At 38.8% G+C, this 27,550-nt stretch overlaps 1 protein-coding gene across 5 annotated transcripts; it reads right to left on the bottom strand.

Annotated features, from left to right (window-relative positions):
• Positions 1-1,468: 1,468 nt before the first annotated feature.
• CHIP (carboxyl terminus of HSC70-interacting protein) lies at positions 1,469-26,627 on the bottom strand. 5 transcript variants are annotated; one of them, XR_016076268.1, is made up of 9 exons: positions 26,294-26,627; positions 25,922-25,995; positions 25,745-25,808; positions 24,216-24,287; positions 2,616-2,749; positions 2,311-2,464; positions 2,127-2,237; positions 1,793-2,036; positions 1,469-1,708 (listed from the first exon to the last, which is right to left on the bottom strand). XR_016076268.1 is itself a non-coding variant. In XM_088887800.1 (9 exons), exons 1-8 carry the CDS (start codon positions 26,420-26,422, stop codon positions 1,911-1,913), a joined length of 864 nt encoding a protein of 287 aa, XP_088743926.1. In that variant the 5' UTR covers positions 26,423-26,627; the 3' UTR covers positions 1,469-1,708; positions 1,885-1,910. The 5 variants fall into 5 exon arrangements, 3 of the variants coding, with proteins under 3 accessions (XP_088743926.1, XP_088743927.1, XP_088743925.1); XR_016076269.1 differs by having other exon boundaries at positions 25,928-25,995; XM_088887800.1 differs by having other exon boundaries at positions 1,885-2,036.
• Positions 26,628-27,550: the final 923 nt, after the last annotated feature.

Raw genomic sequence — 27,550 nt, 5'->3', positions numbered from 1 at the left:
GACCATCTTTCTTAATTGTAATAGGCATGGGAGGCAAAATCCTCCCCTTTTTATTGACTCTTCAATTCTTCTGCCCACTTTCGCAGATGTTCCAAGTCAAGCTGCTCGACCATTTTCTTCTAATCAAAAGTTACAAGATAATAGAGAAGAAAGGAGTAGTAACAATGGAAGATGAATAGCTTGAGCGGTCTTTGAACGAAGTGAGTGGTTGCCTAACCCCCAATTTTAATTTAAATAATTTGACATTGCGTCTAGTGCCAAACGGCGCCTCATTAATCACATTTCAAGGTTTCCAACCTCCCATGTTTACAAATTACATCATAACTCCCTAGTTTTAATAATGGTCCCCGACTGAGTCCGGATTCCCTGCACTGGGTTTGGTGTGTGCCTGGGTGCACTTCTAATCAGATTTGAACACGTTTTAGTTCGCATGGACACCTTGGTTACATGTGCTAGAAAATTAAACAGGAAGTTTGCCGCGTCATGTATTTATTTACAAAACATATTTTAAATTAAAAAGAAGGATAAAAAAAGGGAAGAACTGCTCATCTTCTTGGGGTTCGACAACCAGAGAGCGTTGACAACTTCACCGACACTCCTATTCCTCTCTTTTTCTCATGTGAATAACAGAAATCAGAACTCAGAAAATCGCCTTCTTTGTTCTTTAGATGGTCACCTCTATTGGGTTACAGCTACTGTTAATAGTATGAGCTTCGGGTATGGCACTATGCCTTCCAATCACTTCTCATGAGTGATGCAATCTAAAATATCTTCTGGAATATTTGATATTTCACTAGAATTTTCAGCTTGTATGATAGGATTTCTCAAACAAAACGTCCCAAATAACCACTGGAATATACAAAAAACCCTAATAGCTTCCAGATTGATGATCATTCAACTCTCTTTTACTGCTTTCTTGAACTGAAATATTTCCATCCAAAACACTCAAAACGCCAATTTCTCTGCATTTTCATCAATGCCAACCAAAAGAATAATAGCAGTGGAGTAAACAAACAGATCAAATAATCTCAACTCAATCCCTTCTGTTAATATTTAATATCCAAAGCCTTTCATAGTTTCCTTGAAATGGAGCTGTGCCTACAGTTCCAACGGATCTAATTACCAGGCAAATCCCATTAAATATAGACCCCTAATATCATCCTGGAGTTTAGTTGAGTTTCGTGGCACTCTTTATTTCAGACTCGTACTACATGTTTTTTTCCTGTTGAAAAATGAAAGAGAAGGAAAGGAATAAGGGTGTTGATGAAGACTCAAGCCACTCTCTGGTTGTCAAGTTGGGGAAGAAGATAAATAGTTCTTTGCTTATAGTTATTATGCAATTCTTATGCATTTTAATTTTGATTTGTATCCATGCATTAACTCCTTCAAAACTATGGAGTTTGTTAATTATTATTATTATCAAGAAACTCATGGAGCTTAGAATAATAACCAACACAATCAAGAATGACCAGTAAACCTTTCTAGTTGCAATTACATTTAATGGGACTGTAGTATCTCAAGTATCCAAGAACAACTAATCACCCGGTAGCCCCTTAAGAACGTTATTTTTTTCTCGGGGACCAATCACCCTTCCCACTTTGGACTAAACTTTTGTTTTACGCCACTTTGACTAGACATGGTTGGACATACTACTAAAATAGTTTTTGCATCCTCTACTGAATAAAGTTTCATACCGAACTATACAAACCTGCAGAAATACAGTTAGTTTACCACCTGTACAACACCAAACAAAGACATCCTTATGATGAACAAGAGAGAAAAATGATAGTACATTATAAATAAAGAACATTGCAGACCACATTTTGACCATTGCTTTCTTCAAATTGCCAAATCATAGCAAAGAACAATAAGAAATCTGAGCACCTTCCCCCACTTGAGCAAATCACCTCTCAATCCATCCTGTAAGCCCAGCCATGCTCGTCTAGAAAAGCTTGGACTGCTTCCTTGATAGCCAGGTTTGGAACGAGCTGGTTTTGGTTTAGTGGTTCACGTGTGACCGGATCAAACTTGCCAACCTAATTCAAATGGACTAGAAGATCAACACAAGAAACACACGAAGTTGCTAGCTGCCTTGTAATCAATTTGTAAAATGAAAAAGAAGTCACCTTCTGAAGATGATCAAGCAGCACTGCCCTTTCGTATGTAACTCCACTTGGAGTGATGACAGGATCACGGAATATATCGAGTGTAATTTTACAGCATAGGTAGTCCGGTACCTGAAGTTTCCAACTTATACCTGAAGAACGAAGGAAAAGTTACATGAAAGATGTCTATGTCTTGAATGCTCACCTCAGTTGGTATGTCAGAATTCACAGCTTTTCTGAACACTTCCTTCAGAAATGCCAGTTGTTCTTGGCGAGCAGTCTCAGATTCATCTGTAAGATCCACCACTTGAGAAGCATCAAAAAGATGTTTCTCATTAAGAGCTTTTTCACAAGTTTCTCTGCAAAAGAATTCCAGCATGTAGTACGTGTAAAGGGAAACTTAAAAAGAAAAATGAATGTACAGGTATACCTACCAAAGGAATCTCCAAAAGAAGCACAGAATTACACAATACTGAAAATTAAAGTTCAAAAAATACACTAGTAACATACTTCAAGTTTTGCAGCTTCCACGAACGCACAGTAGATGCATGCTCCCACTCCATATATTTTGCTTTTGCAAGCTCCTGCCAGATCTCTTCCACCATGTAACTCTTAGGATGTGCACCCCTCCCAAGATCCAATGCCTAAACAAGAAATAACCACTTTAATTAATTACTTGTTTTTAGTTATTTAATTGTCTAATGAAGACATCACATTTAATAGTCAAGGATGCAAAGCATCAATCCTGTTAAGTGAGGGTAATTATGTAACTTTGGGCTTATTGTAATAAGGGGCCATCTTATGAGCATCATTGTAATTTACACTCCTTAATATAAATATAATCTTGTTTATGGCATGAGAACTAAGCTAACTGCATCACGATTGATGCATAAGTTGGAAACTAATTACTCAATACAAATGGCTGCAAGGTTCAAATTTTTTACACAAATGGATACAAGTACCTTATTCTCTTTGTTGTGTGGATATCCTATCTTTTAGTATATGATACACCTATTTTAAGGTGTTGAGAAACCTTTTTTTTTATAATTAAAACATATAAAAATAGCCCCCCTGTAAAATTTTGAACAAAAACTAAAAGAAAAATAGGAATGCAAGGTTCAAATTTCAAAGTATTGACACTCCTTCCGGTGTATTGGGGTGCATCAATATTTTGAACCTTGCATGTTTTGTATTTGATGAAGACTAGAGATGAAGTTCCTCACATTGTTAAAAAAATCAACATGGTGGAAATCACAATTCTAGAAAAAATCAAAATAATAAGATCTGTTAAAGCCAAAGATATTTTGAGAAGCAACTTCAAATATTCCTAGAAAAAGCTTGGCAGGTGGAAGGCTAAGTATTTGTCACTGGGGGCAGAATTACTTCGGTGAGAAGTGTCCTTTATAGTTTGCCAACATACTACATCTCTCTTCTGAAAATTCCAGCTTAAGTGGTTAAGAAGATTGAAAGAACGCAAAGGGATTTCTTATGGGAAGATCTGGGGGGATCTAAGAATATTGAGGACTTTCAATCTAAGAATCTTGTCAGTTGGGACTTGGTGTGCAGGCCAAAGAGTGGGGCTTTGGGGATTAGAAGATTGAGGACTTTCAATAAGGCTTTGCTAGGTAAACGGCTGTGCAGGTTCAGGCTGTTCGGCTTAGAGTAGGAGAAGGAATCTTTATGGAGGAGAGTGGTGGTTGGATTTGGATGGAATCAAGAGAAGTCTTGTCCTCGTTTAGGGCAAGTGTTTGGAGAGGAATCATGAAGTTTAACCAAGAATTTAAAAATCTCACTTGCTTCTTGGTTGAGGATGGAGCTAGAATAAAATTCTGGAAAGGATGACTGGTGTGGAGTGGGTAGGTTGAGTGAGTTGTGTCAAAGACTGTACAGACTGGTTGACCATAATGTTTCCATTAGCCAACATTATGAGATGATGGGGGATAAGGTGATATGGAGTCCTAAATTCAGGAGGCCTCTTTGGGATTGGCAAGGGGAGGAATGTGATAGGTTGTTGGAAGTCTTGGAAAAATCAAAGATGTCTAGTTCTTCAAGGGATGAGCCAAGGTGGAAGGAGTGTAAGAATGGGGAATTCACGGTGAAGACCTTATATTTAGCTTTGATAAGGGATCAGTTGGGTGAAGACAGATGTGGAGTAATCCAATTCCACCTAGGGTGGAAGCATTTGCATGGTTGGTGGCCATGGATAGTATCCTTACCACAGATCATCTCAAGTCCAGAGGCTTTTGTTTGGCAAATATCTGCCTTATGTGCAGGCAGAGTGAGGAAACAGTTTTCCATTTGTTGTCCTTCAGGTTGGCTGGAATGTGTTGGAAATATTAATCAGCTCTATTCGGGGTGCAATTGTTTCTCCTGAGTCTCCAGTTGATATCATCTTCTCTAAGTGGCTGTCATTTAGGGGGAGTAAGAAAGCTAAAATTGTGAGTTGCTTACCATTTTCTGTCTGCTGGTCTATCTGGAGAGAAAGAAACAGGAGTGTGTTTAAAGATAAGCAGTGGAAGTTAGAGAAGATTATGGCATCTATTGGAAGGGATGTCATTGATTGGGTGCTCATCTTACCTGAATTTTCCGAAGTGAATGCTTTAGAGTTAGGGTCTAATTTCTAGAATGTTATTGATGTCCAATCTTGAGAATGTTCTGTAAATGGTCTTTTGTGTCCTCTCAACACCAGACTGTTTGTATTGATGCTTTATTTTAATGAAATTTTCCTATTATTATAAAAAAGGTATTGTCCAATTTCTAAGCTCCATTCCTCCCTTCTTAGATTTTCATTCAATAGACCATACTCTTCGACCCTATCCAATTCCTCATTTTGGTTTATCAAGTTTTCATTCTTTTCATCCAATCTTCCAAAATGAATTCTATTCCATTCCTTAATTCTTGCTTTCAAAGTGTTAGAGTGAGCCGAATAGGGGTAGTTTAGTAATCTCATGTCAGTTAAGTACTTTGCTTATGTGGCTGTTTTATTAGAGTACTCTGCCCACACTTAAGTGAGGGCAGTTTAGTCTTTGTAAGTGTAATTAGAACCTAATAAACATTAGGGGGTCAACTGAATGAGAAACTAATCAGTTTCGACTAAACCCTCCTGTTCTCTCTTTCTCTTGTCTTCTTCCTTCTTCACTGGTTCGGGTTACTGTAGCTGCTCCAAAACATGGTATCAGAGCGAGGTTTCTGACCTGCTTCTGCTTGTAAAGCATCTCAGTTGTGTTCGTGACACCTTCTTCCTCGTTTCTGGTTAGTTAATGGAGAGAGCTGGTTCGCCCTAGGTCCGAGACATCACAGCTCGTTGCTCTCTGCTGCGCACAGTTTTCTTCATCAAGGAAGGTGATTTCAGCAGTGAATGGTTGGCTGATACTCTCAAAGGAAGGTTGGTTATTTAGTCCTTTTGTATTGCTGGTATTTCTGGGTAGGAACCCTTCAAGAATCAGTTAGTACTGATTAGAACCTAGAGAACTAGGTTCATTGTTGCCCTAGGAAGGGCTGTGTGTGCAGTAGCCGAATGGTGTAGGGCTGCTGTGAGTTGTTGAGTGGTGTTAGGGCTGCTGTAAGTGGCCGAGTGGTGTAAGGTGGAGTGCAGTGACCTTGCCAAGCTCCTTGTGGTTGTGTAATGCCCTCTTAAGTGTGTTAAACAAGTCTGAACTAGGTGTAGCAGTTTGACTGTGTTGTGGTGCTTGTGATGCACAATTTTTTTTATTGAGTGGTTGTAAGAGGGCCTACTGTTGTGTTGTGGTGCTTGTGATGCTTATGTGGGTCGTAGGTGTGTGAAGTCAGCAGTAGTGTGAAGAAGAACAAGTGTGTGCTCCCACTGTTGTGTTTAGGGGCTGCAATAGGTGCTGAAGTATCGAATTGAACAACATCAATCAGCTTGTAGCTGAGAAGTAAGGTTAGAGGCAACTGTGAAAGAGTACAATGGCAGCAATAAGAGATGGCTACAATGATCAGAAACCTAGTGTGGTAATTTCCTCCGACTACCTAGGGGTACAAATGACCTCAATTAAGCTGAATGGGGAGAACTATGTTCCATGGGCTAAATCAGTGGAAGTGTTTCTCAAGGCAAAGAAGAAAGTAAAGCATGTAAGAGATGAGAAGCCACCGGAAGACTCTACAGGGTTTTTGATGATTGGGAACAAGAAGATGCTCAAATCATGACCTGGCTGTGGAATAGTATGGAACCCAAAATTAGTGCCAACTTCATGTTCCTTGATACGGCTAAGGATATATGGGAGCATGCTAAGAAGCTATATTCTGGACAAGATAACACAACAAGAGTGTATCAGCTTTATCAGGAGTATTTTGATTTACAACAAGGAACCAAAACACTAGAAGAGTACTATGCCTGCATGAAGAATATAAGGAATGAACTCAATGTCTATCACCCCCTTAATCCAGATATTAAAGTTCAGCAACAGCAAAGGGAGCAACTAGATGTTACAAGATTTTTAGTGGGGCTGAAGTCGGAATATGAACCAGTTAGAACCCAAATATTGGGGGGCTCTACTCTTTCTACACTTGAGGAAGTATTCTCAAGGCTTCGTAGAATTTCTTTGGAACAGACAAAGAACTCCACACAGTCTGATAGATCAACACTTGTGACAGCTAGAGGGGTTGGACATAGTACAAGAGGGGGAGGTCATGCTCCCCGAGGAGGCCGTGGCAGTTCCATGATTAGTCGGGGTGGTCGTGACTCAGGGGGAGGCCGTGGCAGAGGGAAGAATAACTCTACAAGGAAATGTACTCATTGTGGTAGAGAGGGACACACAGTGAATTTCTGTTATGATCTACATGGCCCTCCCTCTAAATGGGCTAATCATGCTATAGTAGGTGAGGTTGATATCAGTGACAGTAAACCGGCAGACCGAAGTCCTCCCACATCTACATCTACATCTACCTCTAGGAGGGAGATGGTGAGTGTACCGCGTGATGAGTATGAACGGTTCCTTCAAACTACTTCACAGTATACCACTGCCACACTTGCCCAATCAAGTATTGTTTGCATGTCATCTAAAACCTCTCCCTGGATTATTGACTCTGGAGCCTCAGATCATATGACCGGGACTCCAGGTGTGTTCTCTTCTCTTTCTGAAACCTCCACATCACAAACTGTTACACTTGCCAATGGGTCCTCATCCCCCATATGTGGTGTTGGTAATGTTGACATGGCTTCTGTGCCCTTATCATCTGTTTTATATGTCCCTAAGTTTCCATTTAATCTTATGTCTGTTAGTAAAATAACCAAAGCTCTTAACTGTTCTATTACCTTCTTTCCTTCCACTTGTGTTTTTCAGGATCTCAAGACGGGGAAGAAGATTGGTGGGGGGCATGAAGCTGGTGGATTGTATTATCTTGACGGTGGTGGATCTTCAATTGCTCTTCAGACTTCACTTACTCCTCTACAATGGCATTGCCGATTGGGACATCCATCTCTCAAGGCTCTCAAGATTTTGGTCCCGTCATTGAGTCATTTGTCAGTTTTGCAATGTGAGTCATGTCAGTTTGGGAAACATCGTCGTGTGTCCTTCAGTCCAAGAGTTGAGAGTCGTATGTTGAGTCCTTTTTCTTTGGTTCATTCAAATGTTTCGGGTCCAATCATAATAGAGTCTTATAATGGGTACAAGTATTTTATCTCCTTTATTGATGATTGTTCAAGAATGACATGGATTTACTTAATGAAAGAAAGAAGTGAATTGTTTTCCATTTTTCAAAAACTCCATGCTGAAATACGCACACAATTTGGTGTTCCAATCAAAATTCTCCGTTCAGATAATGGTCGTGAATACTTTCTTACTTCATTTCAACAGTATTTAGAACAACATGGCATTATTCATCAGACATCATGTGCATTCACCCCTCAACAAAATGGGGTAGCTGAACGGAAGAACCGTCAGCTTCTTGAAACTGTCGGTCTATTCTTCACCACATTAATGTTCCTAAACGGTTTTGGAGTGATGCTGTACTCACTGCATGTTTCCTCATTAATCGGATGCCCTCCTTCATCCTTCATGGTCGGTCCCCCTTCTCTATCTTGTTTCCCACTTTATCTCCATTCCCATTAATTCCTCGTGTCTTTGGTTGTGTGTGCTTTGCCCACAATCTGAGCCCTGGAATAGACAAGCTAGATGCACGCTCAATTAAATGTGTCTTCCTTGGCTACTCACGAACTCAAAAAGGGTACAAGTGTTATAATCCCATTACCCGGAAGTGCTATGTCTGCCCTGATGTCACCTTTTTTGAGTCAGTCCCCTTCTTCTCAAGTCCTGAAGCGCCTTCGTCTCCACCCGTCCTTCCTCTTCCTCTTCCTGTCAATGGTCCAGTTCCAGATGCTGTTGTTGGAGTAGACTCATCACCTCATCCCGTGCAGATCACCACCGAACGTCCACCAATCTGGCAAGTGTTTACACGTCGAACGACACCGGCCCCTCCTCCAGCTTCTACCTCATCTACGGATCCTCTCATGGCTCCTATTGTTGAACCTTCAGACCTTACCCATTGCCTTACGGAAAGGTAAACGCAGTTCTACCCTCCATCCCATTTCCAATTTTGTTTCATTATCTCGTCTTTCTACCTCACATCGCCAGTTTATTTCCCTTTTATCCTCTATTTCCATACCTAACAATGTTCAAGAAGCTCTCAGTTCACCTGATTGGCGGCGGTGGAGGAGGAACTTTCTGCTCTTCAACATACTCAAACGTGGGAACTTACTACTCTCCCACCTAGTAAGCATGCTGTGGGCTGTAAATGGGTGTATACTGTGAAATACTTGCCAGATGGTAGTGTGGAGCGTCTGAAGGCTAGACTTGTTGCTAAAGGTTACTCACAGTTGTATGGAGTGGACTACATGGAGACATTTTATCCGGTGGCTAAGATTGGTTCTGTTCGTGTACTAATTTCCCTGGCAGTTATGTATGATTGACCTCTATTTCAGCTTGATATAAAGAATGCCTTTCTCCATGGTGACCTTGTGGAAGAGGTATATATGGAGCAACCACCTGGGTTTGCTGCTCAGGGGGAGGATGGTAAAATATGCAGATTGAAGAAGGCAATTTATGGGTTGAAACAATCGCCGCGTGCTTGGTTTGGGAAGTTCAGTGAAGTGGTGAAGAGTTTTGGAATGAAGTGGTGCCAGGTAGATCACTTAGTATTCAGCTATGACTCAGAAGCTGGGAAGATTCTATTAGTGGTCTATGTGGATGATATTGTCATTACTGGCAGTGATAAATTAGGGATTGGCAAATTAAAGGTATTTCTGCAAAATCATTTCCAAACAAAAGATCTTGGAACATTGAAGTATTTCTTGGGAATAGAGGTTGCCAGGTCAAAACAAGGTGTAAATCTATGCCAAAGAAATTATGTTCTTGATCTATTGGAAGAAACAGGACTGTTAAGTGCAAAACCGGCTAAGACCCCTATGGAACCAAATGTTAAGTTGAGCAGTGATACAGGAGAAGTATTTGAAGATCCTGGAAGGTATAGACGACTAGTGGGGAAGCTGAACTATCTGACTATCACGAGACCCGACATATCCTTTGCAGTCAGTGTGGTGAGCCAATTCATGCAGAACCCTCGTATACCTCACTAAGATACAATTCTTAGAATTGTGAGGTATCTGAAAGGAGCTCCAGGCCGTGGACTATTGTATAAACCAGGAGTAAAACTTGAAGTAGTGGGGTATATAGATGCAGACTGGGCAGGCTCAGTGAATGATAGAAGATCTACTATGGGCTATTGCACATTTCTTGGAGGAAATCTTGTGACATGGAAGAGTAAAAAGCAAACGGTTGTGGCCAAAAGTAGTGCTGAAGCTGAGTATTGAGCCATGGCACATACTACCTGTGAGTTAGTGTGGTTGAGGAATCTTCTACAAGAAATTGGGTTTCACTCTTCCATGTCACAAGATTTCTTGTAGAACAAATTGTGACAACCAAGTTGCACTCCATATCTCATCCAATCCTGTATTTCATGAGAGAACAAAGCACATAGAGGTTGATTGCCACTTTGTGAGGGAGAAGGTCCTTACTGGAGAGATAAACACAGAACATGTGGGCTCGAATGATCAATGGGCAGATTTGTTTACAAAAGCTCTAAACTCAGGGAAAGTGAACTATCTATGTAACAAGCTGGGATTATATGACATATATTCTCCAGCTTGAGGGGGAGTGTTAGAGTGAGCCGAATAGGGGTAGTTTAGTAATCTCATGTCAGTTAAGTACTTTGCTTATGTGGCTGTTTTATTAGAGTACTCTGCCCACACTTAAGTGAGGGCAGTTTAGTCTTTGTAAGTGTAATTAGAACCTAATAAACATTAGGGGGTCGACTGAATGAGAAACTAAGCAGTTTCGACTAAACCCTCCTGTTCTCTCTTTCTCTTGTCTTCTTCCTCATCTTCTTCTTCCTTCTTCACTGGTTCGGGTTACTGTAGCTGCTCCAAAACACAAAGCTTATAATTTTTCTATAAAATCTCATTCCTTCCCACTTCACCTATGTCTCTTGCTCTCCCCACCTTTTGCAAGAACCTTGGATGAGTGAGCCACATATTCTCAAACTTGAACAGGTAAGGAGCTCTCACCATCTCTCTCTTGAAGCTTACAAATAGGTCAATGGTCTTAAGTATGTCTAGGAAAGGCCATCCCCAAAAGTCTATCCAAATGCTCCTCCCAATCTAACGTCAAAAGAAATCTATCCATTTAGAAAAAATGGGATTCTCTTGAAAATTTACGAAGTGAATTTTGTTTGCTTCAAGGATATTTCTTTAATATCAAATGACTTAATGAAGCTATTAAATTTTCTCATGCTAGTCGTTATCCTTTGCCTTGAATCATTGGACTCACCTAAGAATCTCATCACATCGAAACCTCCACTACCAAGAGACTTCCCACAAACTTCTGATATCTACCAACTCTTTCCACATCATGATGCTCTTTCTATAAGAGTAGGGCCATAAACATTTGACAATACCCAAAGAAGTATATCATCCATGTTCTTTAATTTTAATGAAACAATAAAGTTCCCTACCAATTCCTCCAAGCACTCCACTGTCTCTTCCTACTAGCTTACTCCAGATGGACCCCATGATGGCCCACTTGATTAATTTAATTATGACTACATCCCCCAGGCTTAGATTAATTTAATTGTGACTACAGCCTAATTTTATATATTTACTAATATTTAAGTATTTTAAATATTTAAGTAATACTTACAAAAATTGCAACATTTTATCATTAATATAGTAAAATAACTAAAATAGAACACTAACAGATAATATGGAAAAAATAATTATTTTATTAAGTAATTAGCAGTAATTTATAATTAATCCAAATCACTAAATTATTTTCATAACAAATTATTAAAATAAAGATTAATTATTTTAAACAACATTGCATTCCTTCCTTAGTTATCGACAAGTCCCCCCCCCCCTTTCAACTAGTGCTATGCATCTTCATTCTTCTTAATGTAAAAGACTTTTATTAAAAATAAAGAAAAATGAGATCCTCCTTCCTCTTCTTCCTCCTCCCCTTCCTCTTCATCCCCCTCCTCTTAAGGAGGCTTGTGATCGGGAGGCTTACACCTTTTACGTTCTGAACTACACCTCACGCCTCTAGGTAGTAGAATGCCTCGAGTCATGCCTCCAGGACGTCCACATTTTAAAATATTGCTTGCTAATCTCCACCTTTGCCTCTGGTATTTTTTGGATAAATGATTAATTTATTATTATCAAGAGATTACAGTGCAAGCAACTCTTGGAGAGGCATGAGTTGCGACCTCAACTAAAGAAAAAAAATCGAAACCTTCTCTGTTGAAAAGCTTCTGCCCAACTTGTGTCCTTATTGTGATGAACATCTCCCTCTTTAGACAAAAACAGATTGAAATTTTAATGCTTCCTTCTCTGACTATGTCTCATCCTTCAATCCCTCCAAGCTTGGACAACCACTTGCAAAATGCAAACACTCTTCACGAACAAACTTGGTTATCACCCAATCCCATGTTTTGGACTTCCTCTTTCATAACCCATCATGCTTACTTAAGAACTTTTTAAAATCTGCTCCTTTCATTGCCCTCAGAAACTCTGTCAACCCAACCTTCTGGTAACTCCTTCCTCTATGGGACCAAAACCCAGCATCCTTAGTTCTTCATCCAACTCCCATGTTTCGGGCCCCCCAAACTCACGTGTTCATAAACTGTCATGTGCTCCTCAACCAAAGGTGCAACACCATTTGGACCACCATCCAAATTAAAATTAAAATCTGCCCCATCGTCAAAAAGCATAGATGAAAAACCAGGCCCAAACTCACCCAATTTATTTAATGGGTCATATCCCATCGAACCTTCTAGTCCCAACTCAAGGCCTAACCCAGAATCATAAACATGTCTACATGACCCAACCCTAATTTGACTCTTGTCCCCACCAGAGTCACAGTTGTCATGAACTGAATTAAAATCCAACCTGCCTGCTAACAATTGCCGGTCTAGCTCCCTTTCCTTGCTTATCACAAAGCTGTTCATCAAAGCACTTCAAAAAGTCTTTCTTCTACCAACACCCTCTTGCACAACAGGTCACATTCCAATCTGCACATCAGGATTCAAGGCGAAACTGTTCTCAGGAAAATGGGCTTCAAGCCCCAAAATCTTTAAGCTTTCTATTCCTTTAATGCAGCTGTTCATGGAACCTAAAATGTCAAACAACTCCCTGGTTACAAAGCTCCCACTCTCAAACTTTTCATATTCCTATCTGCGCCTGCCCCTCCACAGAGCTGCTTCAATGGAGGTCACGAGCCAAACACAGTAGAATCTACCATCAGAAAACACTCTCAACTTTTTATTTTGTTGAAATCACAAATCGATTCTCCCACAAATCTTTCCCTCTATTGCAAACCATTTTGGTACCTCCCAAATCTTCTTTTTTGACCCACACAAAACTAGATGGGTCAAATAACAAATATATCTCTGAAGGCAGGTTCCACTTGGACCCAAACAAAAAGAAGAACCAATCCCATAGTTTTGTAGCAAAAGGACAGGAAATAAATAATTGATAGCAATCCTCACCATTAAATTTGCAACAAATGCACCAGTACGGGGATAAACACAGAAAGGATCTTCTCTTTTGCAACTTGTCCAAAGTGTTTACTTTCCCGTAGAACACTTCCCAGCAAAACGCATTAACTTTAGGGGGGCCTGACCTGTAAACTTCATTTAAGGGAAACACTGGAGGGTTAGGAGACTGATAAAGAGACTTGAAGAAGGAAACAGACGAAAAGGATCCCTTAGGATGAGGAGACCAAACCCATTTATCTGAAGTAAGGGGACCCAAACAGACATTACCAAGATAACTCAAAAGCCCGGTCACAACGGCAAACTCCTCCTCTGGTATTTAGGAATTTTAACCTTTCTGGGTGCAGGTGGTCCTCTCCAAGTGACTTGCCTAGTCTCTTTGACATAGTTAGTTCTCTCCAAAGATTAGAAGAGGGAAAATGCTTTACAGTTGAACTAGAGCTGCCTTTCTATGGGCACTTTGGGAAGAGAGAAATGACAGAATTTTTTGTAGTTTTTTAAAGAAGAGTGTCTGTCTCACAATAGTAGTCGTAATTGAAATATTGTTGTGATGGTGGCCCATTGGTTCAAAACAACATTTTTTTTCAGCAGGAAAGGAATTTTATTGAAGCAAATTTAGGAATTACAAGAGATGGGGTATACGTATAACTTCCACCCCATAACAACAAAAGATTACAGATCTGCCCAAAACAATTGCTATCTTACAGCCCCTTGTTTGGCTAAAGAGTCTGTCATTCCATTTGTCATTCTCTCACCCACTTAAAAGCAACATTTATCTCCCTTTTTGAGCTTTCAATCTCCCTAAATTTGTGTTGGAAGACCCAAGAGAACTGGGTACTGTTTCTAGTCTCTAGATTGTGCATACCCAATTGTTTAGCAAACTGTAACCCCTGCAGTAGACTGACCAGTTCTAATGTCAATGCATCACCAAGCTCCAAAGGTCCTGAATACAAAGCCACCACCTTACCTTCTGGATCTATAACAACACCCCTACCCCAGCCAATCCGCTATTGCCAATAAAGCTTCCTTCAAAGTTGAGTTTTAGGAAATTAAGGGTCTGGGGTTTCCAATCCATGACTAGTCTTTCCTTTATTTGAGCCAATAAAGCCAACTCTTTCCAGGTTCTCAAATTATCATTCAATGAAAAGATTTGGAAGTCATCCAATGTTTTCACCCAGTGTGAAGCTTTTATCTTAATTAAATCAATGATTTTTGCTTGAGTCCTACTCTTATCACTGAAAATTCTTCAATTTCTTTCTTCCCAAATAGTCCAAACCACAGCTGCCCTCACTGCTTTCCAGAGTAATCTTCCTCTTTCCGTTGGTTGTCCCAAGAAATTATGATCAAAAAGGCCCACCACATCCTGAGGATTCCATCTGCACCCAAATAGAAAACAAAGGCCGATACGCACAGATACGTATTGAACGGATACGGATGCGCATCGGCCTGTATCGCATTGTATCGGCCGATACGCACAGATACGCACTGCATCATTCAGAACTCTATAAAAAATCGCGAATAAGGTGATTCGAACCCGGGTCGCCTCACGCAGAATAGAATTCATGGCATTTCCAAACCAGTAAGTCGTGCTATGTTTTGTGATATAAAGTAAAATACAATAAATTTTATTAACTTTTTCTATTCACATGCAATTTAAACAAAACACACATTTATATTTAACGCTAACTAAAAGTAAAAAAAAAAAATATTTAAAAATAGTATCTTATAAACTAATAAAATAAATAATGTATCAAATCCACATTTATATAAAAAAGATGATTTTTTTTATATCAAGAAATTTATACAAATAGAATATTAATAATAGAATAATTATTTTGATACTTAAAATTTATAAATTTGCACATGACATAAATCTTAAAATTTTTATATACTTTTATTAGTTATTAACTAATATTTTAATTTACATTAATAAGTAATAACAACATATTTATTATTTACAAAAAAAAATAAAAATATTATATACAAAATATTGAAGAATATAATATTAAATTGAACCTATCAAATCCACTAATCTACACTTATTTCAAAAAATGATTTTTTATTTCATAAAATTTATATAAACAAAAATATTAATAATGGAACAATTATGTTAGTAATTAAAAACTATGAATTTATATATGATATGCATCTTAGAAATTTTAACAAATTTGATATACTTTATGTTAAGATTATATTTTTATAAATTATTAATTGATATATCTTAGAAATTTTTCTTAAAGTTAAAAAATTAAAATAGTAAAATAAAAGATAATTGATATAATAATTAAAATATAATAGGTGCATATGTTTAGTGTCTTGAACTCTTGATTGATGCACTATAAATAAAATTATGCATCTCGGTTCATTAATCATAATATATTTCTTCATATATATCCTTAATATTTACATTTTCATGTATTTATATACTATTTTTTATCATTTTGATCTTGAATTTAGTGTGATTAATATATTTATGAAATCCATATGTATTTCCCTAGCGTATCCATGTGTTTCCATCTTTTCATCCGTATCCATGCGTTTCCAAAGCGTATCCGTATCCGTATCCATATCTGAGTTGTCCATACGATACCCGATACCGATACTTTAATCCTTGGTGTAGAGAGTGGGGATGATTTTCATATTGGTTCACTCTTTGATGAAAAGGAGGTAGCAATAAAAAAGGGAAAACCACAAGTTGAAGACGTATTTCTTTCAACTACGAACAGAGATGTTGTTTTGCGGCCGTCACCGGTTAGTGGCGTGAAGGATTGTCCAATTATTCAGGAGGGGAATAGAGGTGCCCAAGGGGGTAAGGAACTAATCCCAGATGAGAGACAGGAGCATGATGATAAGTTGGTGTTTCAGCAGGAGAACCAGGAGATTACAGAAGATACTTTGGGAGGGGGTACAAGTTCTGAAGTTGGGGGTTTGGAGAGGTACCAAAAGGAAAAAGGCACCGAAACTCCTGTGTCTAAGACGCTTGCCCTTCTTTCTTCTCAACCTTCTAGTAACTTTGATAACTCTATTGGTTTAATTTTTTATGCTAACTTGTGTCATGTTGATCCTACAGTATATCCAGATCCCATCCAACACCATGATTTGCCTGTGAATCTACCAGAAAGAGAGAATGTGAGACAGATAATGGGAGAGGAAGGAGGGGTGGGTGTGTTTGAGGCTTGGGGTGAAAGGAGGAAGAAGGACAAGGAAGGAGCAAGGACTGATAAGGGAATGGGTACAAAGGGGGACAAAGAAACCGCCAAATTGATTCATTCACATAAAGATGAGAGTGACGGGGGGTTGGAAGGGTCTTAACTAAGGAGAAGAAAGAAAAGAAGGAGGAGGGAAAAAGTAAAAGAAGTCAAGAAGATCAGAGTGTTATGGATCCTGTGGTGGTTATGGCTGAAAAAATGGGGTTGAAAGTGGAAAAAATCAAAGAAAAGGAATCTCAAAAGAAGGCAAGCAAAAAAAGGGGGGCAAGAGGAGAAAGAAGCTAAATGAAGTTGAAAAACTCATTAGGGATGTGGAAAGGGATAAGGAGTTCAGTGCTAGGGGAGGGAGGAGGAGAGGAGGTCTAAAGGATGGAGGGGGGCTGGGTTGAGAATTGTTGTGATCATGAAGATTGTTAGTTGGAATGTAAGGGGGTTAGGCAGTGCCACAAAAAGAGTAGTAGTCAAAGGGGTATTGAGGAAGGAGAGACCTAATTTTGTTCTAATTCAAGAATCCAAAATTCAAGAAGTTGATAAGAAGTCGATAAGTGTGTGGGGAGAGAGGAATATTAATTAGAGCTTCGCTCCCTCTTGGGGTGCCTCAGAGGGTATCATAACAATGTGGAGGGAAGAAACAGTTCAATGTTTGGAAGTAGACCTGGCAATTGGGTTGGGTCGGCCGAGTTCGGGTTGGGTCAAGACACTTCGGGTTGATTTCGGGTTGGGTTGCCAAATGCTAGACCCTAACCCTAAATGTTTGGGTTAGGGTTGACCCATGGGTCAATTTGGGTCATCCCAAAAAATAATTAAAATTTAAAAAATAAAGAATAAATACATGAAAAATACCAAAATTAAAGGAATTAACCTTAAAATTCTAAATATAAAATGAAAAACTTGAACATTTAACAATTCAAAGAGTAAACAATAAAGAGTAAAGACTAAATAGTAAAAATTAAAGAGTTGAAACTTCTAACAATGCATAAATAGTCCCAATTAGACCTAACAATCGGGTCAACGGGTTGACCCATGACCCAACCCAGTTTTTTCCAGGTTGGGTCGGGTCAAGTCATTCTCAAATTCAAGTAACTCAATATGAGACCCTAACCCTATTTTTTCGGGTTGAGTTGGGCCTGGTTCGTAGGTTCGGTCAAATTTTTGCCAGGTCTATTTGGAAGAGCTAGTAGGCAGATACTCGGTTTCTATTAAGTTGAAGGGCGTGCAAGACGGATTTGAATGGGTTCTCACAAATGTCTATGGGCCTATCTCATATAAAGAAAGGAAGAATTTGTGGGAGGAGCTTGGAGAGGTTGGGGGTCTCTAGGATGGACCTTGGTGTCTAGGGGGAGATTTTAATGTAGTTAGGTTTGTTAGTGAGACAACCGAAGGCAGGTAGAGAACCACATTGAGCACGAGAAAGTTAAACTCCTTTATTGAAGCTTTCGAGTTAAGAGATATTACTCTTGGGAAATCCTGTTATACTTGGTCAAACCTTCAAAGTTCCCCCATCCTATCCAAGCTTGATAGGTTTTTAGTCTCACCTGACTAGGAAGAGCATTGGCCAGGTTTAGTCGGGAGAAATCTACCTAGGGTCACCTCAGACCATTGGCCCATTTGTTTGTTTGAGAGAACCAGTGATGGTGGCCCAATCCTTTTCAGATTTGAAAATATGTGGCTCACTCACCTGGATTTTAAAGAGAAAGTTAAGGTTTAGTAGAATAGTTTGGTAACACCTGCAATGCGGGAAGGCCAAAAGTTCCTTAAGAAGCTTCAATTGTTGAAAAAGGAGATCAAGGAATGGAACAGGGTGAAGTTTGGGAGATTGGAGGAGAAGAAGGTGGAGTTGATTTCTCAGATAGAGGCAATAAATAGCAAGAGGTGGAAGGAATTTTAAATGTTAGTGATAAGGAGTTGAGGTGGAATTTGAGGAAAGAACTAGGGGAGACCTTATTGAGAGAGGAAACATGCTGGAAGCAAAAGTCAAGAGAAAGATGGACTAGAGAAGGTGACGGAAATACAAAATTTTTCCATACCATTGCAAACGAAAGGAGAAGGAAGTACATGATTAACTCTTTAGTGGTGGGGGAAAATGAGATCACGAATCAAGATGAGATTGCTAAAACTTTTGTAGAGCATTTTAGGTTTAGGTCAATTTATAGAAGACCCCTAAGTGAGAGGTGGAGAATTGAAGGCTTTGATTGGGAGACTTTGGATGAGAATCAAGTCCAATTTTTGGAAAAAAAGGTTTGAAGAGGGAGAGATTAAGGAGGCAGTTTCTTCAATGGACAGATCAAAATCTCCAGGACCCAATGGTTACACAATGGCATTCTATCAAGATTGTTGGGAGATAATTAAAGGAGATTTGGTCAAGGTGTTTAATGAGTTGTACAGGAGAGGGGTGATAAGTCCAGGAATGAATTCTACTTTTTTAGCTCTGATCCCAAAAAAGAATAATGCTAACCAAACAGGGGACTTCAGACCAATAAGTCTGGTCACTTGTATTTACAAGGTGATTGCAAAGGTGTTGTCTCTGAGGATTAAAAAGGTGATCTTCCATTTAGTTTCTCAAGCTCAAAGGGCCTTTATGCAGGATATGATAGATTATTGACCAAATATTAATTGCAAATGAATGAGTGGAGGCTCATAAAAGATCAAAGAGGAAGGGAGTGGCTATCAAGTTGGATCTGGAAAAAGCCTATTACTTAGTGGATTGGAAATTCTTGATTGAAATTATGAGGAGATGTGGGTTTGGAAACTTGTGGTGTAAATGAATCATGGGATGCATGCAAACTTGTCATTTTTCAGTTATAGTTAATGGGACAGTTTATGATTTCTTTGAAGGATTCCGTGGGCTTCGACAAGATGGCCTCCTCTCTCCTTTTCTGTTTACCCTGATTGCTGAAGCATTAAGTAAATTGATTTCAAGAGCATATGGTGTGCAGTTATTCAAAGGATGGTCAGTTGGGAGGGACAACATTTTATTAACTCATTTGAAGTTTGCAGATGACATTCTTATTTTTTGTGATGGAGGAAGTAGGGAGGGAATGGGAAATTTTGAGGGTGGTTGTGGATCTCTCTGAGAGGATGTCTAATTTGAGGATTAATTGGTCAAAGAGCTTACTAGTTGGAGTCAACATTGAAGAAGATGAAGTGAGATTTCTGGCAAGTTCCCTAGGTTGTGAGAAAGGTGAGTGGCCAATGAAATACTTGGGTTTACCCTTTGGAGATGATCCTAGATCTGCTAGTTTTTGGTCTCCGGTGGTGGAAAGGATAGAGAAACGATTGGTGGCGTGGAAAAGAAATTATATCTCATTGGGGTGGAGAATAACCCTAATTAAATCCACTTTAGCAAATCTCCCAGTGACTATATGTCAGTGTTTAGGATGCCACAAAGGATAGTGAGGAAAGTTGAAAAAACCATGAGGAATTTTCTATGGGAGCCAGAGGAAAAAAAGAAGGATCATTTGGTTAGATGGGAGAAGGTGAGTAAACTGAAAGAGGAAGGGGGTTTGGGAATTGGTAATGTTAGAATGAAGAATCAGGCTTTGTTGGGCAAATGGCTCTGGAGGTTTCCAAATGAAAATGAGAAATTATGGCACAAAGTAGTTGCAAGCATTCATGGCATGTCGTGCAACGGATAGGATGTTGGCTGTCTACGTAGGGCTAACTTGGCTGCTCCCTGGAAGGGCATCCATGATGTCCTCCCTATGTTCCTTAATTTTATCAAGTATGATTTGTATTCTGGTAGTAAAATCAAATTCTGGGAGGATTTGTGGATTGGGGGAGAAATTTCCTTCTCTTTGTGATCTGTCTAGGTTCAAGGGTAAGCCTATTTCTGATTTCGCAAACCATCATTCTCACCTTCCAGGATTAAATTGGAACCTTGGTTTTAATATGAATCTCAGAGAGTTTGAACTGCTTGCAGTCTCTGAGTTGTTAGGATTGCTGAATTCAGTTTTCTTGGGGAAGGTGGGTCAGATTCTAGAATTTGGGGTCCTAACTCTGATGGATCTTTTTCTTGTAAATCCTTTCTTCATTCAATGGTTGCCACAGTCTTCTCTTCAGTTTCCAGTCAAAGAAATTTGGTGCCATCCTATTCCCCCTAAAATCAGTGCTTTTTGTTGGGAAGTCTTTCATGGTTGTATTAATACCTTTGATGTACTTCAAAGGAAAAGGCCAAATTGGTGCTTGTCCCCTAACTGGTGTGTCCTATGTAAGTTGAATGGTGAGACTGCTATCCACCTTCTTTTATCATGCCCTTTTGTCAGTTTTATTTGGAATTGGTTTAATTCCCTTTTTGGGTGCAGGTGGTCTTCTCCTGACTGGTTGGAAGGTATTCAACCCTAATGGTTGCAGTGGTAAGACAAGGAGGGGAAGGATTCTTTGGAGGTGCACTAGAGCAGCAATACGTTGGATCATTTGTGAGGAAAGAAATGATAGAATATTTGGAAGTAAAGAAAAATGCAAGGAGGCTTTAGTGGAAACAATAACATTGAGGGTGGCACATTGGGTAAAAAGTTTAAAGCAGTTTTCAGATTTTAAAGTTGAAGACTTCTTCAGGGTTTGGGAACTTGTTACTGCTTCATCAACTATGAGGCGACAGGTTTGTGAGACCTGGTCCCCTCCAACAAAGGGTTGGAAGAAGCTGAATTTCGATGGGAGTTGTGTGGGTAACCCAGGCCCCTTCAGGTATTGGGGGGGCCATTAGAAATGAAAATGGTTCCATTATTGCTTTATTCTCCGGTCCTGTGGAGGAGGGTGATGTAGCTAGGGCAGAGTTTCTAGGTGCAGTATATGGGGTTGAGAAGGCCAAAGAGCTGGGGATTAAAAGACTGATCATCGAGGGAGACTCAAAAACTGTGATAAAATGGTTGCAAAAAGGGGAAGGAGTGACCTGGCATCTGAAGAATGATTTCAGAAGGTTCAAATGGATGTCAAGAAATATGTCTATTCAGGTGGGTTGGATTAGGAGGTTGGCCAACAGCTTGGCTGATAGCTTAGCAAAGCAAGGGGTTCAAAGAACATATATGTTTTGAGCACATTTGTAATTCTGTCCTGGGTCAGCTTCTATGCTGATTTCTTTGTAACTTCTTATTGTATATTAAAGCATCTTAATTAATGAAATTTTCAAAGTTATTGATAAAAAAAAAGTATATCATGATGAAAGCCATATTGCTACATTGTCCTTCATTCTTGTTGCCCTGTTGGCTACAAGATCTCTCCTAAAGGAAGAAAGATGCTTCCGTCCCTAGGATAAATCATCCAACCCTAAATGCATCCCCGAACCACCTCAAAGCTATGTTTTATTTTTTTATTTTTTGAAGATTAAAAAGAAAATTCATTAAAAATAAAAATAAAAAGCTTACAAGCACCAGGATAGGTGTTAAGATAACACCTAACCACACAAACATAACAGCAAATTAGACATTACAACTCAAAAAAAAAATACCAGAAAGAACCCCAACCAAGACAAATTTAATCTTTGCGATCAAAATCTTCATCTTGCCCATCCCGATCTTCATACCATGCCTCTCCACCTTCATCAACAGTAGGCTTTTTGAGGCTTTCTACTCTCTTACTTCTTTCAAAAACTTCAAAAGCCCTTTTAAGCAAACTCTTCTCCTCCAAAGAAAAATAAGCCTAAACTTTTCCAATCGTCACATCCCTCTAAAGTTTGAGGCTCAGTGTCCCCCTTCTCACCGAGCTTCTTCTTTGTGCCTTTGAGCCTAGGCCCACGTTTCCTGTAAACTCTCTTTAACTTGTTTGTAGGACCAGCGCCAATCAAATCGTCTTCTAGTCTTGAAAAAAATTTTGAAACATGAGCAATTTGGAACTTGCCTGATTCTTTGACCTTTTTTGCCAATGCCAACCCCCCTTCATCCCCATCATTGTTCACCAATCTCTTCCGACCTAGGTCCACTCCAAGTTTGCCAACTTGGATATCAATTCTAAGAAGATTATCGCTAATGTCCATACCGGCGCTCTCTCCTGTACCCTTCTCCCCTGAATTGCAGGCCTCTGTAAACCTAACCTAACTACCACCCACTTCTTCCCTTTCCTCCTTCCTCCTTCTTGCTCCTTTCTCCCCCTCTTAATTTTCCTTTCTTTTCTTCCCCCCAGCTTACATTCTTACACACTTTTCTCCCTCACATTGTCCCAAACTTTGGTCAGCAGATACCACCCCATTCCTTGCACCTCATTAGGAGTTACCACAACTTCAAAAGCACTAAAAAGAATAGACATACCTGAATGGTTCACTGACTTTATGCCTGCCCACTCTGGTCTTCCTTCTCCCTGCGCCCCTTGAACTATGCTAGCATTACCAGCTTCAGAACTAGGAAGCCTCTCAAGACCGGAGAGAGCCACCTCAACCTCATTGTTCGCAACCACTTTTTTGGGTCTCAAACTTGGTAATGACCCAAATCCAATCATTGGGTGAGCCACTTTTATAACTTGGGAACAAACTTTTCCTGTTCCTTTGTTTAAACTTTGTGCCTTCCCCCTTATTTTCCTTAAGGAATTTGTGCCCCGTATTAATTTTGGGGCTCCTATTTCTTGAAAATTGCGAGTGATTCTCTCTCCCACTACCAACAGCTTCCTTCAAGTGTATTGAATCAAAAGGAACAGCTAATAACTTTTCCCTTAATTTGCATATCCCCACATCTTTTCCAATAGTTCCTTCTACGTGTCTAATCCCATTACACACACTTATCTCCTTCAGAGTAGTGTGGACCCCAATAGGCCTTTTTGTCCCTTCGAAAGTTGAAAAGGGAATAACATGTTCCTCCAACAAACTGACTACTGACTCTTCGGCTTCTCCTCTCTCTCTGCCACATCGTTCCCCTGCCATTTATTAAAAGGAACCAGTTCAGCCCCTATAATGGAAATTACTTCTTTACACTCCGCCCTTTCTGTTTCATTGTCTTCAACCTCAGGGCAACCCTTCATCTTCCCAACAGAGGCCTCATCAGTAGGAAAAGTCTCTATCCTGCAGTGCAGACCATCGCCACCATCAAGCTGAGATCTGAGCAGTCCTTGGAAGAGGTGGAGAAATTCTTCGCCCTCCAAAACATCAAGTCCTCTCCTTCTACGACCGATTCAAAATGTAAGTCTCCCCTACAAAAATCAACTCCACAGACCTTGGAATATCTTCTACATCTTCAACTTCCACTAATATTCAAGCTATATCAATCTTCTCCCAATTTTTGTTCCTTCTATCAATCTTCAACCACCTCAAAGCTATGTTGAAGCTACCCTACAGCTGATACCCAGTTTCTCTAGTTAGGTCTCATTGAACGAGCTCCAAATCCCTAGGAGAAGCAACATATCCAATGCCAAGCCTTCCCTAAAGCCTAAAATTAATTATAGGGATTCCAGGTGTGGAAAGGTCAGGAAGTGTCATTTTATTTTTTTGGTTTGGGTGGGCATTGTCTTGTTTCTGAAATAGGTAGTTGACGATTAAGGGGGGGCTGGTTTTCAAGCCTTGGCTTTCTTCTTTGTTTGTTCATTTAAGGTGAGGTTTGGGTGTGTGGGTTTAGTGTTTGCTGGATTGGGTCAGATTGTTTTTTGGACTTTGAATTGCTCTTCTTTCAGGTGACTACTTGTCACCTTTCTTGTACTCTTCTGTTTTTCTTTAATAAAGTTTATTTTATCTTCAAAAAAAAGGAAACACCACCACAGAACCAATCTTATAACATCAGGGGTGATAAAAACAAATAAAAATGGAAAAGAACAAAGAAGAAAGGATTAAAACATATAAGTATAAAATGGATAGCAGAGCCAATAAGCATCAGAACTAATACCAAAAAAATTAAAAATAAAGAATTTTACAAAAAGATATTGGTACCTTCTCCAATTCCTTGACTCCTTCAGCATATTCTTCCCTTTGTAATAATGCAAGTCCCATCATATAGTGAGCCTTGTATACAAGCATGAAAACATATGCAAAACTCAATGGCTTATGCAGATCACATCATATTTTTCAGGAAGCAAATAATTAACATGTTCCAAGCACCGACTTTCAAAGAAAAGAGAAGATGTGTAGAAAGCAATTAGAAAAATAACAAAAAAAAATCACCACATGTAGGATGAGGCAAACTGTCAATAGAAGTAGAACTATTACAAGGTCCAAGGATCATACAACACAAAATATGTATGCTTACATGACCCAGGCAGGCATTTGTTACAAAACAATAAAATGGACAAACTTATATGAATCATAATAGAATGAGACCTACTAAGAGTTTGATTTCCATAAACAGTACCTACATTCTACATATTACAAGTTAAAGCATGTTCTGATTTCTGATTAAATTAATGAAAAGCAAGTGAAAAATAAAATCTTGTATTATTGGCATTGGCACTTTATGTGATGGACTCTATAAATTAAAGGGAACATTCCACTTTAGTACCCTGAACCTTGGGGGTAGTGTCAAGTTAGTACCCAAACTTTCAAACATGTCACTGCAGTACCTAAACTTTTAAAAAGTGTCAAGTTGGTCCCTGCCGTTAATCAACCGTCAGTTATCTGTTGAAAATGCCAAAACTACCCTTCAAAAGAAGACATTGTTCATTGTCTTCTACCTTGAGACTGAACCAGTTGAGGTGTTTGAGATTCTAGACTAATGAAGTCATTGTCTTCTACCTTTAGATCTGAAACACATTCTTGTCTAGTTATTTCCTTGCTTTTAGTTATTGTTTCCCTCCATCATATTTCATATTTTTTCTCTTTTTCTTTGAAGATAACCTTTTCAATCTCAAGGTAGAAGACAATCTTTTGAAGGGTAGTTTTGACATTTTCAACAGATAACTGACGGTCAGTTAATGGCAGGGACCAACTTGACACGCTTGAAAGTTCGGGTACTAACTTGACACTACCCAAAAAGTTCAGGGTACTAAAGTGGAATTTTCCCTAAATTAAATCTTGATACTACATATGCTTAATCTCTTTCATCAATGAATGCATATAATGCCACTGACAGCAAAATGGTGCATGGTTAATGAAAATTTGCCAAATGTTATGGTATAAGTATTGGGGTCACATCTCAAAAGAAAGAATGGATTAATGGAAGAGTTAATAAAAGAAGAGTTATTGAAGGAGTTGTCTTTTACAGATTTCGGCACATGTTTAGAGTGCATCGAAGAAGGGATATGAAAAGTTCAAGTCTTCTGGTGCTAATTACATAAATGTCAGCATTAGAAAACAACATCAATTCTGCATGAATCAGTGGGCTTCTAAGTTATAACAGAAGAAGTTCACTGTTCACCAAGACACAATGCAGACAAGTAAAATAAAGCTACTTAAAATCGACCAAGCCATCATAAACCAATATAATGAACCAAAGAATGAAAAAGAAACAAGAAAAGGATTGGAACCTTGACCGAGCTATGATCAAGCTGAATGGCTCTCCTGCAATCTTCTTCGACCTTCAGCCAATCGCTACCAAAACATTGCGGTATTTGGGAGGTTGGAATCAAAACAAAACAAAATTACCATCACGAAGATCAGAAAGAAACATAGAAAATTAAAAAGGATGAGTCATATTAATTAACACAAACTTCCGCTTCCGATGACAAAGCGCACGGTTCGTCCAATATATCGGCACATTTGGGCAAAGAGTAATGGCCTGAAAAATCAAAGAACAATAAAAAAATGAATTCCAAATTTAAAACCCGAAACAGATTATGACAGGTTCAAATAAGGAGGAGAAAAAATACCAAAAAAATATAAATAAATTAACCAAAAAACCATAGAATGTTATATAAGACATACAAATTCATGGAAAAGACACGAAATAATGCCAAAGAATGAGAACATGATTAATGGATTTGGGGAAAGCTAGAATAACAGTCATAGGCGCGACAAGAAATGATTTAATCCGACTGGTTAATAATAATTAAACAAGATAAAAAATGAAAAGGCACCTCAGTATAAGCATCGATGGCGGCTCCGAAACGATCTTTCTTGAAGTAAGTATTGCCGTCTTTCCTAAGTTGCTCAGCTTGTTTGGCCGCCGCACTGATCGCCTCGACAGCGACCGCAGTCGGGGGCATTCTTTCCTCCTCCCACCTTCGTCTCTTTGTCGGCTCTCTCCCTGCCTCAATCTTTACTTTCTCTGTCTATGAATTTCTTGAGACGGTTTCAGGGGTTTTCCTCGTCGCAGAAGGGAGGAAGAAACGACGGAGACGACTTTAATTACAGAAGAAACTAGAAGCACATCGCTGAACCACGTTACATTAAAATAATTCCCTCCCCTGCACCGTATTTTTGCCTCTTAGTAGTAATTAATGATACGTTGCACGTGAGGAATTTTTTTCATATTAATTATTTGAAAATTAACAATATACTTAAAAATAAACTTAAATGTTTGTACCAAATTATTATTATTATTATTATTATTATATTTTGTGTTTCATTTTTATCATAAATAAAAATATTTTTTATTTTAATAATTATTTTTATTTAATATGATGAATATATAACATTAAAAATGTTCTCAAATTTTCTTGACAAAATTATGTATATTTTCATTTTTTTGGTGTTCTATTCTTTATTAAATATTTATTATTCAATTATGACATCATGGGATTCTTAGAAAATTTGGATCATTAATCCACCATTTAGAAAAGAAAATAACTTTACTTTCAGATTAGTTTTAAATTAGGAAAAATTATAGTCAGAACTGACTATACATTTAAAATTAAGCTACAAGTTAGTGTAGAAATCAACAAAACTCTGACAATAGACTCTACTTTTCAAATTATAAAAAAACATTGCCATGTCATCAAAGGCTTATGTGGCTATTGTCAACATGGGGCTCTTGATCCATGTTGGACACAACAAAAGGCTTATACTGAAAATAAGAAAATGGTTTTTAGTTTCTCTCGCTCACCCTCTCTCTCTCTCTCTCACACACACACACACACACACACTCTCATTCTCAGAATTATCTCTCTCTCTGCTCAATGATTGTGTGGTTTGAAAATAAATAAAAATGATTTTTGGTTTTTGTATTTACATTTTCTCTATCAATTTTTCTCATTCTTTCTCTACCTATCGTTCTCTCCCAATCTCTCTTTCTCTTTCTCGGTTAATCTCTCCTTCACTTATAATTTCTATCATTCTCCCTTAGTTTCTCGCACACTCATTCTCTTGTTCTTTTTTTTTTATTTTCTTACACA

This window comes from Nelumbo nucifera, chromosome 5 (genome assembly GCF_055504915.1).
Source record: "Nelumbo nucifera cultivar China Antique chromosome 5, China Antique-T2T, whole genome shotgun sequence".
Lineage (NCBI taxonomy): Eukaryota > Viridiplantae > Streptophyta > Magnoliopsida > Proteales > Nelumbonaceae > Nelumbo > Nelumbo nucifera.
Note: the sequence above shows the minus strand (reverse complement) of the source record. Positions and strands in the feature narration are given on the sequence as shown.